Here is a 16,474-nt window from a genome sequence, read left to right on the forward strand (position 1 = left end):
TGTTTGATTTCAATAAAAATTGAATATATGGGGTTCTGTGATATGCTGAATCTAACCATGCATTTAGATTTATGATATTTGGGCCAGGTTATCAAATTGGTCCACAGTGAGGTCTAAAGGGTCCAAAATTCAAAAAATCATGTATATGTGTATGTCATGTACATGATTTTTATACGACCGCAAAATTTGAAAAAATTTTCGTCGTATATTGCTATCACGTTGGCGTCGTCGTCTTCGTCGTCGTCTGCGTCGTCGTCGTCGTCCGAATACTTTTAGTTTTCGCACTCTAACTTTAGTAAAAGTGAATAGAAATCTATGAAATTTTAACACAAGGTTTATGACCACAAATAGAAGGTTGGTATTGATTTTGGGTGTTTTGGTCCCAACATTTTAGGAATTAGGGGCCAAAAAGGGCCCAAATAAGAATTTTCTTAGTTTTCGCACTATAACTTTAGTTTAAGTTAATAGAAATCTATGAAATTTTGACACAAGGTTTATGACCACAAAAGAAAGGTTGGGATTGATTTTGGGAGTTTTGGTTTCAAAGGTTTAGGAATTAGGGGCCAAAAAAGGGCCCAAATAAGCATTATTCTTGGTTTTCGCACAATAACTTTAGTTTAAGTAAATAGAAATCAATGAAATTTAAACACAATGTTTATGACCACGAAAGGAAGGTTGTTATTGATTTTGGGAGTTTAGGTCCCAACAGTTTAGGAATTAGGGGACAAAAAGGGACCCAAATAAGCATTTTTCTTGGTTTTCGCACCATAACGTTAGTATAAGTAAATAGAAATCTATGAAATTTAAACACAAGGTTTATGACCATAAAAGGAAGGTTGGTATTGATTTTGGGAGTTTTGGTCCCAACAGTTTAGGAATAAGGGGCCCAAAGGGTCCAAAATTAAACTTAATTTGATTTCATCAAAATTGAATAATTGGGGTTCTTTGATAAGTCGAATCTAACTGTGTATGTAGATTATTAACTTTTGGTCCCGTTTTCAAATTGGTCTACATTAAGGTCCAAAGGGTCCAAAATTAAACTTAGTTTGATTTTGACAAAAAATGAATCGGTTGGGTTCTTTGATATGCTGAATCTAAAAATGTACTTAGATTCTTGATTATTGGCCCAGTTTTCAAGTTGGTCCAAATGGGGGTCCAAAATTAAACTTTGTTTGATTTCATCAAAAATTGAATAAATGGGGTTCTTTCATATGCCAAATCTAACTTTGTATGTAGATTCTTCATTTTTGGTCCTGTTTTCAAATTGGTCTACATTAAAGTCCAAAGGGTCAAAAATTAAACTGAGTTTGATTTTAACAAAAATTGAAATCTTGGGGTTCTTTGAGATGCTGAATCCAAACATGTACTTAGATTTTTGATTATGGGCCCAGTTTTCAAGTTGGTCCAAATCAGGATCTAAAATTATTATATTAAGTATTGTGCAATAGCAAGTCTTTTCAATTGCACAGTATTGCACAATGGCAAGAAATATCTAATTGCACAATATTGTGAAATAGCAATTTTTTTTTTAATTAGAGTTATCTTTCTTTGTCCAGAATAGTAGGCAAGAAATTTCTAATTGCACAATATTGTGCAATAGCAAGAATTTTTTTAAATTGGAGTTATCCTCCTTTGTCCAGAATCAACTAAAATCTTTGTTATTTACAATATACAATGTATACTCACTTTTTACTACCAACTGATAAATTAAAATAATCTTTACCATTCAGTGATAACAAGCAGTTTTTTTACATCTTAATATTTTATGATGTATTTAAATGAGTAGTTATTGTTGCAAACTCCATTAGAAATTTTAATTGAGATTAGTTTTGGAATAAGGGGAAGGGGGATCTGATTAAAAAAATCGGGTTCAATTTTCTCATTTGAAATTTCATAAATAGAAAGAAAATTTCTTCAAACATTTTTTTGAGAGGATTAATATTCAACAGCATAGTGAATTGCTCTAAGAGAAAACAAAAATTTTAAGTTCATTAGAACACATTCATTCTGTGTCAGAAACCTATGCTGTGTCAACTATTTAATCACAATCCAAATTTAGAGCTGAATCCAGCTTGAATGTTGTGTCCATACTTGCCCCAACCGTTCAGGGTTCAACCTCTGTGGTCGTATAAAGCTACGCCCTGCGGAGCATCTGGTTTGAAATAAAATATGTTTAAAGTAAAAAGGGTCCAAAATTGAACTTTATTTGATTTCCTCAAAAATTGAATTCTTGGGGGTTTTTGATATGCTGAATCTAACCATGTATTTAGATTTTGGATATTGGAATACCACAAAGGGATGGTAAGAATTGTCTTTGGGAGTTATGGCTCGAAGCGTTAAGGAATAAGGTGCAAAAAAGGGGGTAAAAGAGTACAAAACATAATTTAAAGGGGCACTAGCTGTCAAATTCATTGTAACCGATTTGACTCAAATTCTCATATTTGGTTTATAACAATGTAAAACATTTATCCAAACTATCAAAAGTCTAAAATAAACAGTTAACAGAGCATGGGGTAGATAATATATAGGTTCGTTTCGTGTGTATTTTAGTCCAGACGCCATCTAATTAACTATCGATTTGACCTCAGATGACCATATAAGCGATGTAAACAAAAATAAAGATACGAATAGATTAAACCAACACGTGCAATTGCATTTTTATAGGTCTGTTTGATTTTATTTTATAGATTAAAAATAGATGTTTCTCATTGTTTTTAACCATATAAGAATGATTTTATGTGCATCGAATTAGTTATCAAATGATTTACCGTAGTTTCACTTTCATTGTTGACATTCTTTTTCTTGAAATAACCAGTACACGTACAATGCATGCGTTGTCAATCTCTAGCTAGGGGTTAACTTGAAGTTCACATGAATACCGGTTAGAATGATGATGACGTTTTCACTTGCAAGTGAATCAGTCAAAAATTATGTTTAATCGCTTATTTCAACAAAATTAAAGGAAATTGATTGTTAAAAGCAAATTATTATTTCATTATTCCAATTTGATTAATGATTGATCTAAAAAAAAATCATACTTTATTTTTTTATATATATCGTAGCTAGTGCCCCTTTAAGAGCAGTGTAAGGTTGGTAATTGAAACTGATTTGAATATCTCACCTAAACTACTTTTAAATTATGTATAAAACTTAATTATTAATAAATTCCATTGGAAATTTGCCAATAACTTTAGTTTAATGAACTCCACTGGAAATTTGCCAATATAAAATGTTGCTGATGAAGCTTTTTTTTTATCTCACCTAAAATCCTTTTAAATTATGTACATGGGAAATTTGCCAATAACTTTAGTTTAATAAACTTCATTGGAAATTTGCCAATATAAAATGTTGCAATGATTATTATTCTTTGAAAATGTGAGTTATCTTTCTTTGTCCAGAATAGTAGTTGTATCAACTTAAATCAATGCTATATATACAATATGTATACAATGCAATATTCACTTTTTATACTACCAACTGATAAATTAAAACAATCTTTGCCATTCAGTGATAACAAGCACTTTGATTACCATTCTAGGGTTATGACTCTTTACAAGTGGAAAAATTGAAGATTTTTTTTCGTTTCTGTTCTCTTAACTTAAGTTTGTCTCAACTAAATTTAATGAAATGTTTATATAATTCATAGTACCTCTGAACTCAGTTCAAGTTCAATTTTTGGCAGCTTCACTTTTACAGTTCTTGAGTTATGTCCCTTTTTAATGTTATATGCTAGTGGGGGCATCATCTGTGTCCCTTTCCCTTTGGACACATTCCCCAATTATTTTTAAGAAGTTATAATTAATTAAAATAATTTTAACCTTGACATTTTGTATTTTAATATTTTTTTATGTATTTAGATGAGTAGTTATTGTTGCAAACTCCATTGAATTGAGATCATTTTCGAAATAAGGGAAGGGGGAGATGAACAAAAATTGGGGGGGGGGGGGGGGGAGAGGGGTTCAATTTTTCAGATTTCAGAAATAAAAAGAAAATTTCTTCAAACCTTTTTTTTTTAGAGGATTAATATTCAACAGCAAAGTGAATTGATCAAAAGCAAAAAAAAAAAAATGTTTTAGTTCATTAGACCACATTCATTCTGTGTCAGAAACCTATGCTGTGTCAACTATTTAATCACAATCCAAATTTAGAGCTGAATCCAGCTTGAATGTTGTGTCCATACTTGCCCCAAGTGTCAGGGTTCAACCTCTGTGGTCGTATAAAGCTACGCCCTGCGGAGCATCTGGTTTGAAATAAAATATGTTTAAAGTAAAAAGGGTCCAAAATTGAACTTTATTTGATTTCCTCAAAAATTGAATTCTTGGGGGTTTTTGATATGCTGAATCTAACCATGTATTTAGATTTTGGATATTGGAATACCACAAAGGGATGGTAAGAATTGTCTTTGGGAGTTATGGCTCGAAGCGTTAAGGAATAAGGTGCAAAAAAGGGGGTAAAAGAGTACAAAACATAATTTAAGAGCAGTGTAAGGTTGGTAATTGAAACTGATTTGAATATCTCACCTAAACTACTTTTAAATTATGTATAAAACTTAATTATTAATAAATTCCATTGGAAATTTGCCAATAACTTTAGTTTAATGAACTCCACTGGAAATTTGCCAATATAAAATGTTGCTGATGAAGCTTTTTTTTTTATCTCACCTAAAATCCTTTTAAATTATGTACATGGGAAATTTGCCAATAACTTTAGTTTAATAAACTTCATTGGAAATTTGCCAATATAAAATGTTGCAATGATTATTATTCTTTGAAAATGTGAGTTATCTTTCTTTGTCCAGAATAGTAGTTGTATCAACTTAAATCAATGCTATATATACAATATGTATACAATGCAATATTCACTTTTTATACTACCAACTGATAAATTAAAACAATCTTTGCCATTCAGTGATAACAAGCACTTTGATTACCATTCTAGGGTTATGACTCTTTACAAGTGGAAAAATTGAAGATTTTTTTTCGTTTCTGTTCTCTTAACTTAAGTTTGTCTCAACTAAATTTAATGAAATGTTTATATAATTCATAGTACCTCTGAACTCAGTTCAAGTTCAATTTTTGGCAGCTTCACTTTTACAGTTCTTGTGTTATGTCCCTTTTTAATGTTATATGCTAGTGGGGGCATCATCTGTGTCCCTTTCCCTTTGGACACATTCCCCAATTATTTTTAAGAAGTTATAATTAATTAAAATAATTTTAACCTTGACATTTTGTATTTTAATATTTTTTGATGTATTTAGATGAGTAGTTATTGTTGCAAACTCCATTGAATTGAGATCATTTTCGAAATAAGGGAAGGGGGAGATGAACAAAAATTGGGGGGGGGGGGGGGGGGTGAGAGGGGTTCAATTTTTCAGATTTCAGAAATAAAAAGAAAATTTCTTCAAACCTTTTTTTTTTAGAGGATTAATATTCAACAGCAAAGTGAATTGATCAAAAGCAAAAAAAAAAAATGTTTTAGTTCATTAGACCACATTCATTCTGTGTCAGAAACCTATGCTGTGTCAACTTTTTAATCACAATCAAAATTCAGAGCTGAATCCAGCTTGAATGTTGTGTCCATACTTGCCCCAAGTGTCAGGGTTCAACCTCTGTGGTCGTATAAAGCTGCACCCTGCGGAGCATCTGGTTTTATCTTTTGAAGCATTTTCCTTCATTTATACATAAATGCATTCAGGTCTTCACAAAAATGAATTCTCTAGAGAATCACTAAATTTAAAAGTATATAATGTTAATATTTTTAAATAGATTTAGAATTTCAATACTTATTAAAATGTAACTAATATATAATCTTATTAAAAATCCTTTACTAATCATCACTCATTTTTACCTTCATTGCAATTTTAGTACCTCAATTACAACAGAACAAAGATTGTAAGTATACTCATATTAACTTAAAATTGTACAAACTTAGCAGCAGTTGACTTTGGCAAATACATATATTCCGATATGGTCATGTGAACAATGATGAATTCAGATATGGTCGTATGATTTATTCAGATATGGTCATATAAAGAATTTAGATATGATCATATGATGAATTCAGGTATGGTCATATGATGAATTCAGATATGGTCATATGATGAATTCAGATATGGTCATATAAAGAATACAGATATGGTCATATGATGAATTCAGATATGGTCATATAAAGAATTCAGATATTGTCATATGATGAATTCAGATATTGTCATATGATGTATTCAGAAATGGTCATATGATGAACTTCCTTTGTTTTTTTTACCTTAATAATCATGTACGGTATATGAAAATTTAAATTCTGCATAAAACTGCTTATGATTGACAATTTCAAGTAACAATCAGCTTTTGCCCATCTATTTATTATTTGCCTACATAGTTTTACATTTAACTGCATGTTTTATGTTTATATTCATAGTTAGTTAGATAGTTATAACAAATGAATATTTGTGTGTTTGTAGAATAATTTGAATAACACTAATTTCTAAATGCATGCAGATTATTATGACTCACTTTCCACAGAATTTTGCATTTATTGAAAATGTACATTTATTATTTCGGCACCATATTTCAATGGATTTACCTACTTGTGAATTAAAATAAGTGCTGACATTAAATGACAGAAAAGTATATCATGTATATGGGTGATGATGTATGGGTGTTTAGAGTCCGACTATCCTGTCTGGATATCACGGACTGTAGCTACCTATTCTATAGACTGGTGTCTGTCAGTCTTTTTGCCTTCATTTTACTCCGATTGCGTTGGTCTTGCTGGTACGGAGTATCAGGACGTGCTGCTTGTATGGCTGATTGTATTGCCTCTTTGGATTGTTCATGTATATGGGGATGCAGCTTATTCTTTTTATACAAAAAAATATATAAATGGTAAAGAAGGAAACCAATTGGCTGCTTAAAGTTTTGCCCCCAAAAATTATCCAATCAAAAATTAGAGTTTTATTTTGTTTTTGTTAGTAATTGGTCAATAATGTTTCTGCATTGAACTGCTTGGTTAGGTCAGAAACACTGTGATTAAAAACAGTAATGCATTCCTATTTTTATTTTTATTTTTATTTTTATTTGTTTTTGGATAGGGTTAATTAAACAAGTAACATGCAGTTTCTTCCATTTATAACTTTTGTATATTTAGATACAGCTAGCATGGCTAGTACATAGTCTTGCTTTAAAAAATCAGATTCAGTTTTTACCCTTCTTGCTTTCTTAGTTCAACTTAAACATTAAGCATAATTGTATTAACACAATTCAGAAAGAAAATACTACCAGGGTTTGATGTTGAGCTTTCAATCTGTTTTTGTCTTTTATATATATTACCTTCTTCTGATCCTGTACAAAACCTCCATTTTTAGCTCACCTGGCCGAAAGGCCAAGTGAGCTTTTCTCATCACTTGGCATCCAGCGTCCGTCGTCGTCCGTCGTCGTCGTCGTCCTGCGTTAACTTTTACAAAAATCTTCTCCTCTGAAACTACTGGGCCAAATTTAACCAAACTTGGCCACAATCATCATTGGGGTATTTAGTTTAAAAAATGTGTCCAGTGACCCGGCCAACCAACCAAGATGGCCGCCATGGCTAAAAATAGAACATAGGGGTAAAATGCAGTTTTTGGCTTATAACTCAAAAACCAAAGCATTTAGAGCAAATCTGACGTGGGGGTATTATTGTTCATCAGGTCAAGATCTATCTGCCCTGAAATTTTCAGATGAATCGGATATTTCGTTGTTGGGTTGCTGCCCCTGAAATGGTAGTTTTAAGGAAATTTTGCTGTTTTTGGTTATTATCTTGAATATTATTATAGATAGAGATAAACTGTAAACAGCAATAATGTTAAGCAAAGTAAGATCTACAAATAAGTCAACATGACCAAAATGGTCAGTTGACTACTTTAGGAGTTATTGCCCTTTATAGTCAATTTTTAACCATTTTTTCGTAAATCTTAGTAATCTTTTAGAAAAATCTTCTCCTCTGAAACTACTGGGCCAAATTTAACCAAACTTGGCCATAATCATCATTTGGGTATCTTGTTAAAAAAATGTGTCCGATGCCCCGCCCAACCAACCAAGATGGCCGCCATGGCTAAAAATAGAACATAGGGGTAAAATGCAGTTTTTGGCTTATAACTCAAAAACCAAAGCATTTAGAGCAAATCTGACATGGGGGTAAAATTGTTCATCAGGTCAAGATCTATCTGCCCTGAAATTTTCAGATGAATCGGACATTCCGTTGTTGGGTTGCTGCCCCTGAAATGGTAATTTTAAAGAAATTTTGCTGTTTTTGGTTATTATCTTGAATATTATTATAGATAGAGATAAACTGTAAACAGCAATAATGTTCAGCAAAGTAAGATCTACAAATAAGACAACATGACCAAAATGGTCAGTTGACCACTTTAGGAGTTATTGCCCTTTATAGTCAATTTTTAACCATTTTTCGTAAATCTTAGTAATCTTTTAGAAAAATCTTCTCCTCTGAAACTACTGGGCCAAATTTAACCAAACTTAGCCATAATCATCATTGGGGTATCTAGTTAAAAAAATGTGTCCGGTAACTCGGCCAACAAACCAAGATGGCCGCCATGGCTAAAAATAGAACATGGGGGTAAAATGCAGTTTTTGGCTTATAACTCAAAAACCAAAGCATTTAGAGCAAATCTGAAAGGAAGTAAAATTGTTGATCAGGTCATGATCTATCTGCCCTGGAATTTTCAGATGAATCGGATAATCGGTTGTTAGGTTGCTGCCCCTGAATTGGTAATTTTGAGGACATTTTGCTGTTTTTTTGTTATTATCTTGAATATTATTATAGATAGAGATAAACTGTAAACAGCAATAATGTACAGCAAAGTAAGAACTAAAAAAAGTCAGTATGACCAAAATAGTCAGTTGACCACTTTAGGAGTTATTGCCCTTTATAGTCAATTTTTAACCATTTTTCGTAAAATTTGAAGATTTTCAATAACATTTTCCACAGAAAGTACTGTTATAGATAGAGATAATTGTAAGCAGCAAGAATGTTTAGTAAAGTAAGATCTACAAACACATCACCATCACCAAAACACAATTTTGTCATGAATCCATCTGTGTCCATTGTTTAATATTCACATAGACCAAGGTGAGCGACACAGGCTCTTTAGAGCCTCTAGTTATATGTTATATAAATCCTTACATATTTCTAGCTAGTTAAAGTTATGATTTCTTGTTTTCATCATTTTTTGTGTTAAAAAGTACAAAAACTGTCAAACAAGTGATGATATTTATATTTTATACATTTTTATTCATTGCACAGCAGTGAATGGGGATAATGCAATAAGTTTTATGAATTATGCATGCTATGGTCAGTATGGAGATGTTTTCATGTGAAAAAAAATACCAATAATTGATAGGGTTTTCCAGCCATATACCTTATAAAAAGGAACATTTTTGCAGTATTTATTTTTTTTATTTCTGTCACATATATATATTGACTGAATTTTATATTTTAAATCTTACATGTATTTCATAACATAATTAATTAATTATGGAAGATTTGAAATTAAACATAGTTTATGGCAAACAATGAAATTGATTGAAGATATATATAAAAGTAAACAATTATTTTCAGCTGCAGTTAGAAAAAGATCAGGGTCTATCACACCTGAAGATGAAGAAGTGAGAAAGCCTAGGCCTCTATCAATGCCAAATGTAGCTTCTCCATTATCTTTTGAAATTTATGGTGAGTCTTTATACTGTAAGGACAAAAGCTGAGCTTTTTCTTGTTTGTTTATGAATAATGCATGCGCTTTATAACGTCTTGTTCTGTTGTCAACATCCAGCTATTGCAGAAAAAAAATTGAAATAAATCATAAATTGATCCATATAGAAATCCATATGTCACCTAAAAGCCTTAAAAGATGAAATATGCAATCCAACACCATAAAATACTGTAAATTCAGAAATTATTGTGTGCATTTTTTTATAGCGATTTTATCATTTTAGACTATAATGTGAATGTTATCTATGCAATATATATTGAGAACAATCCTGTTTATTTCATTTAAAGAATTTCAAAATGCAAGTTTAAATTATTTCAATTATAATAAAGACATCACAATTATTTCTGAATTTACAGTAAGCAATTTGTCAGTATCAATGAACTCAGATCAGAGTGTTATACATCTGACATCACCACCAAATTGAAATTCAATCCAAAAGAAAAAAAGAAAAGTCAACCACCTATATGAGTTTTTCATATGATCTGTCAATTTTTGGTCTGCTTTTATTTCTTTCTCTAAATACCTTTTAATAATAGTGTTATTTTCTTCAAAGATGATGCCAGCAATCAAGAGGAGCCACCATTAGAAGTGGAAATGTCACTTCAAGCAGGAGGATATGATGATCAGCCAGGGAGATCACAACGGTCAAGACAACCAGCAAAGTTAAACCCTATAGACCATCTTCCTGACCCACCCTCCTATAGTGAGGCTTTGAAAATAAATGGAGCACGTGAGTTACCACAATCACTTCCAGTTTACGGACGTCTATGGCAGAAGAGCAGACAGTGGAGTAGGGAGGCAGGGAACCATGATCCACAATTTGAACCTAAAGTTCCAACATCAGAGGATATTATTGAACCTAATTCAGCCTCAGCATCATTTACTTCTGGAAGACCACTTCCACCTATAGCTAAAAGTGACAGCATAGATGGACTTTCTGTAAGTAATTATGACATGAGCGATAAACATAATATCTCTTTCAAAGTGACCAGTTTTCAATTTTGTTTCTCCCGAGTTACAGAACTTTGCACAAGAAAAAATGTATACAATGCTTTATTCCATGAAAATTAATTTGTTCTGAGTACAAATGTACATCTCTTAAAAAAAATATATAGATAGAAAAGCACACTCTGATTATCATTTTTTACTACAAATTTATTCAAAAAGTATCTGTAGTTGTGGAACTTTGCTCAATGAAAAAATAGTTTTTGTCTACATTTCTTATGTCACTTTATTTTATTAGTCCATGCTGTTTGACACACTATTGTTTTTGGAGACATAAGGATTACAATCCGGCAGCAGCATTAACTATTTTTATTAAGCTTTGTATTTCAGAGATTATCAGACCCCAATATTTCATACATTGTACACAGATATCCTATGTTACCAAGTTTCCGTCTGTCATATTTCTGTTGTCCTTAACCACATTTTCATGGTTCAGTGCACGTGACTGTTAGAAAAAAGTTCAGATTTTGTCATGTGAACATTTCACTAATTATAAGTAAAAAGATCATTATATTTGGTATATGGGTTTATATCTGTCATGCAGGATTCACCATCTGACATTGAACTCATCTGATGGATTAGTGATCAATGTTAAGTTTTTCCTGGTTAAATCTATTTCTTTAGGTTACTATAAACAATGGGGTATACTAGATTTGAAGCATGGAATGATTGTAAGGTGTGCATGTCTCTCTGGCAGGATTCATCTGACCCTGACACCACATTTTCATGGTCCATTGGTTGATATTAAGTTTCATGGTTTGGTCTGTTTCTTGTACATGTTGTATACTATGATTGTAAGGTGTACTATTATTTATCTGTTTGGATTGGTTTAACAGACCTTGACCACATTTTCATCACGGTTTATATGATATGTATACTTTGAGCAAATCTTTATGTTTAGGTTTATCAACATAAAATCAATCGTGGTAAGTAAAGCAGACAAGACCATCAACATGTGTACTTATGTTTCAATTTATTTGATGTTCTATTTCAAATTTGCTAAAGGATAATAATTGAGCCTAGCAATTGCTCACAGTATATTTTTTTTTATTTTTTTTTTATTAAATATGTTTTTAATTTTTTAGCAAAAGTTTTTTGTGAGTATTTGTTGTTAACAAAATGTGGATTTATTTGGTTATTTTGATAATAACTGTTGTTTGTGGTTGTACTTACATTCACAGTTTGAGTTCCCATAAGTGTCACTTTACTCTGTAATAATAATTGTGTGTTTATAAGTCTAATAAGAATCACTATGTTTATCTCTTTGAGTGTGATAGTGACATAATTTGGGTATTTGTAACACTAAAATAAAAATATCCAACTCTCTATTAGCCCAAGAAACAAAATAAAAAATAGTACATGGTTTGTATTAAAAGCATTTTACTATTTTCAATCCTAATGACAATTTTGATAGCTTTTGAATAACAATTTCTGGGAACAGGTTGAGGAATGTAATGGTTCAATGAAATATATACCACAAAGCAAAACATAAAGAGAAAATTAAATTTTTTGACTGAACTGTTTGTTTGTTTACTTTTTATTTCCTGAAAGTTACAAAAAAGGAGTTCATCATGTTTTTTTATTATTTTAAAAGAGTTCATAATGAGTTTTTATTATTTCTGTCAAACAAAAGTTAATATCATCTGTGATAAATTACTGAGTATCTATAGAAAGCCTAGTGCACATAGCACCAGTTTGTCTACAAAGCACTTTAAATTAATATTTTGTTTGAAGTGTTTTATGTATATATTTATATCAATTTTTAAAAAATGCTGTTTTTTTTTAAAAACCTTTAAATTATTTCAAATGGAGGAAAGAGCAGTTTATTTTTTTTCTAGATGTGGTATCAATCATACTAGAATACATGTAACACATGAGTATCTTCTTAAAAAGAAGTTCAGCCACAATTTATAAAATCAGATTGCGAGTATACTATATAACATGTTTTAATCAATTGTATTGACTTTGCCGATATTTGTAGAAAGCATTTTACTGTCATTAGTTCCGTTGATTTCTGGAGTTGTTTAGAGTCATTAAATGAGTCAAAAATCCTAAACCTGAAATGACTATGTCCTACTGGTTGAGATCATGAAATGTCATTTGATTGGAGCATACATTGTGTTGTCAATGACTAACACACTAAATTAAATTTCTACTTAAATGCCTAGGAAACAGTCAATAGGAAGTCATGAAACCTAATTATATATAACTGGACACATTATTTTGTATCTTGGCTAACACAATGCTCTTTAGGACTCCAATATCATGTGGTTAGCAGAAAAGCAGGAAATTTATATTTCAGGGCTTTGTTTGACAATGTGACTTTTCTGTAACCAAAACATCCTGTAAAGCTGGTTGCATTTTAGAAATGAAGAAATATTTACAAAAATGGCTCACATTAAAACTTATTTTCATTAAAAGTATATCAATTAGATAGAAAAAAATCTATTTCAGAAAGAAACAAGGTTTACAGATATTGATGCTATCCCAGAAAGACAACAGTCATACAGAGCTGGTAAGTTTGAAATGAAGTTGTGTTCTTTTAATTGATATCAAGATTTATCTAACTTTCCCATGATTTGGTAATCAGTCATCATTCTTTTGATAGCATAATTGTAGATGAGTTATTTCTCTTGATGTCAAGGTAACTTTGCCAAGGTTTGGGTACCAGTAACCATTCTTACATCAACATAAATGTAGATGAGTTATTTCCCTTGGCATCTGGGTAACATTTCTAAGGTTTGTGTACTGGTAACCATTCCTTAAACATAAATATAGATGAGTTGTTTCCCTTGACATCCAGTTAACTTTGCTAAGGTCTGACAATTGCAAACATTCTTATGGCAGAATAAATGTAGATGATTTATTTTCCTTGACATCCAGCTAATTTTTCTAAGTTTTGGTTACCAGTCACCATTCTGTGTTAACATAAATGTAGTTCCCTTATCATCCAGGTAACTTTGCTTAGGTTTGTTTACCAATCACCATGTTTGTAAGCCGTGTTGATTATTTTCTGTTCCTCCTGGTAACTCTGTTAATGTTTGGTTACCAGTAACCATACTTATGTCAGCATGGTCAACATTCTTTAACACATATTTGGCATACAAAGCCTTACATTCTATTCCTATGTGTTTTGTGGTTAATTCTTGTTAGAACTGATTTCTTGTAAGCAATAGATTTGATATTACTATTTTTGCTAAATTATCAAATTTGTCCTTGCAATTGAAAGTATCACATCAGAACACATAAAACTATTCAAATGAAAATTGCTCTTTAGTGATTTTTAGTGATTCACTTTGAGACATCTCTCCATATATATTCCACAGATATGAAAAGAAAGAGTTAAAAATCGGTGTGATATAACTCCGAATCATTAGCACTTTCAATTAACATCAGCAAGATTTGTATGGATTATGTTACGCTTATTTTGCTGCAAGATCACTAAGTCTTCAGCAACATTATCAAAAATATTTCAAATTTACTTATAACAAGCACATCATGCACATCCATTTTAGACTGCATGTTCTTGGAAAATTTAAAGTTAATTCTTCTTACACCAACTTTATTGATATCTTATATTATTATATTATTACTGTTGTCATAGCAACATCAAACTGGATTCTTCAACCTCACCCATCTGTAACAGAGGAGAAAGGTAAGACATACCTGCAATCAAAAGTGTAAACAATTACCTACAGGTGCAGCGCTTCAGCTAAATCATGGCCTTAATGCTTATATAGAACATACATTTTCCCAACTTAAAGCTTTTTGCCCATTACATACCTTTACACTTGCAAGCACAGGTGTCAAAATGCTGTAATACATGTAAGTTCAGTGTTTCAGATTAATTATCTTAGTGTTGCTCAACAAGAACCTGTATTTTCCTTTCACAATTTTTTTTAAATTTATCTTTTAATTAAAAAAAAGAATGAAGGAAGAGGTATATAATTATAAACAGAAATACTGTGCCCACAGCTGTTTTGGTGTGTGGTGTATTTCCCAGATGATCTAAAGTCATAGACCTTCTGACTGTTTTGATTTGAGTACCTATAATGAGTCTTATGTTGATGGAAAAGCTTGGCTGGCCTACAAAATTACAAGCCTGGTATTTTTAAAGAGTTTTTAGAAGACAGCAAAACTTTTGCTGTTTGCATTGTTGGCCCCATTTTTGAATTTGTCCACATTGAGATCCAAGGGTCCAAAATTTAACATTGTTTGATTTCAACAAAAATTGACAAATGGGGTTCTTTGATATAAAATTTGTAATTAGATTTTGGAATTTGGGCCCTGTTATCTAATTGGGCTGCATTGATGTCCAAAGGGTCCAAAATTAAACATGTTTTGTTTGATTTCATCCAAAATCTCTTCTTAGGGTTCTTTGATATGCTGAACTTATTCAAATATTGTACTAAGATTTGGGATATTGAACCATAATAGGTAAATATCCAGTTACAAATTTGTGAGTTTTTAGACCACATTCATTCTGTGTCAGAAACCTATACTATGTCACATATTTAATCACAATCCAAATTAAGAGCTGCTTTGTACAATTAATAGAAATTGTGAGAAGATTCATATTTAAAAAAAGATACAGAATGTATTCTGTTTTAAGAAAAGAAATTATTTAAAAAAATAATTTGGAATTTATTGTTATGATTTAGATAGTTTGAAAGGTAAGTTTTATAGATTTTTTTAATACTATTTTATTTTCTCATAAAATTCATGCAAAATGACATCAAGACTAACAATATATTTTGCTTTTTCTTTTAATTAATGTCATATAAAGCACTAAAAATGATAATAGACATTGCATTGACATAATTCAACCTTTAACCTTTCAATCGTTAATTGATAGAATCATTGTAATATTACAAAACATCATCTTTCAATACAACAGTCGGCATTATAACGTAGTACAAATCAGTTTAAATGCAGACGATAGGAGACTTCATTTGCAAGGTTTATAACATCTATCTGGCCTTGCTGGTATCTATCTTTAAGAAGCTGTAGTCTTGTGTTTAAAACTTTGTTGTTTCAGGTTGGTTGATGGGCACCTCCAGCAGCATACCCCACTATAATGTATTCTGTGAAGGTCTGTGTCTTTTGTAGGAATTCAATTAGGCTGTACAGGTTTGGGTTGGCGCTCTACACTTTCTTCTTTATTTTGTTGTGTCATCCTTTTAAGATGGTTGGTTGTTCGGGGTCCTTCTGTCTGGAAGTGGTTCCATAAGAATCTGGGGTCTTCAACTCAATACTCTATCACATAGTGTGTATAAAATGAGTGTCCTGGACGTTGTTAATGTCTTCCAATACAGTACGTTTAGCCAAACATCTTTAACTGAGTGGTAGGCCCTGCTACTTTTCTAACTACTGGGTTGAGTTCAATATCGTAGCAGCTACGTAGTGCTACGTAGATTTTGACTATTGAACGTGTAGCTATTGACTAGTTGTTACATAGAGAATAAAAGCAGCTACGTAGCCGCTACATGGCTGCTACGATATTGAACTCAACCCTGTTAGTTGAGTTATGTCATCTTTCTCCTAGTAGTAGGTTTGACATCTGCATTTCTGTACATTTCTCTATATATGTTGGGTGAATTCGAAGAAACAACCCTAAACTGTTACCCATGAGAAAACTGTACATGCTACATTCTGAGTGGCTGTCTCATTATTGATAAAAACTGTCAGGTTTGAGTTTAAGTTGGTGTG

The 16,474-nt window shown here is 31.5% G+C and overlaps 1 protein-coding gene across 6 annotated transcripts in view; it reads left to right on the forward strand.

Moving 5' to 3' along the window:
* Positions 1-16,474, forward strand: part of LOC143073112 (uncharacterized) — a 52,922-nt gene that overhangs the window by 6,477 nt on the left and 29,971 nt on the right. For 3 of the 6 annotated variants that reach the window (XM_076248432.1, XM_076248430.1, XM_076248433.1), the window contains exons 4-8: positions 5,865-5,891; positions 9,610-9,720; positions 10,314-10,699; positions 13,220-13,280; positions 14,370-14,420. In XM_076248432.1, coding sequence (XP_076104547.1) covers positions 5,865-5,891; positions 9,610-9,720; positions 10,314-10,699; positions 13,220-13,280; positions 14,370-14,420 — 636 coding nt within the window. The remainder of the gene's footprint in view (positions 1-5,864; positions 5,892-9,609; positions 9,721-10,313; positions 10,700-13,219; positions 13,281-14,369; positions 14,421-16,474) is intronic. The other 3 variants (XM_076248435.1, XM_076248436.1, XM_076248434.1) reach the window with 2 other exon arrangements.

The sequence above is a fragment of the Mytilus galloprovincialis genome, chromosome 4 (assembly GCF_965363235.1).
Source record: "Mytilus galloprovincialis chromosome 4, xbMytGall1.hap1.1, whole genome shotgun sequence".
Classification (NCBI taxonomy): Eukaryota; Metazoa; Mollusca; class Bivalvia; order Mytilida; family Mytilidae; genus Mytilus; species Mytilus galloprovincialis.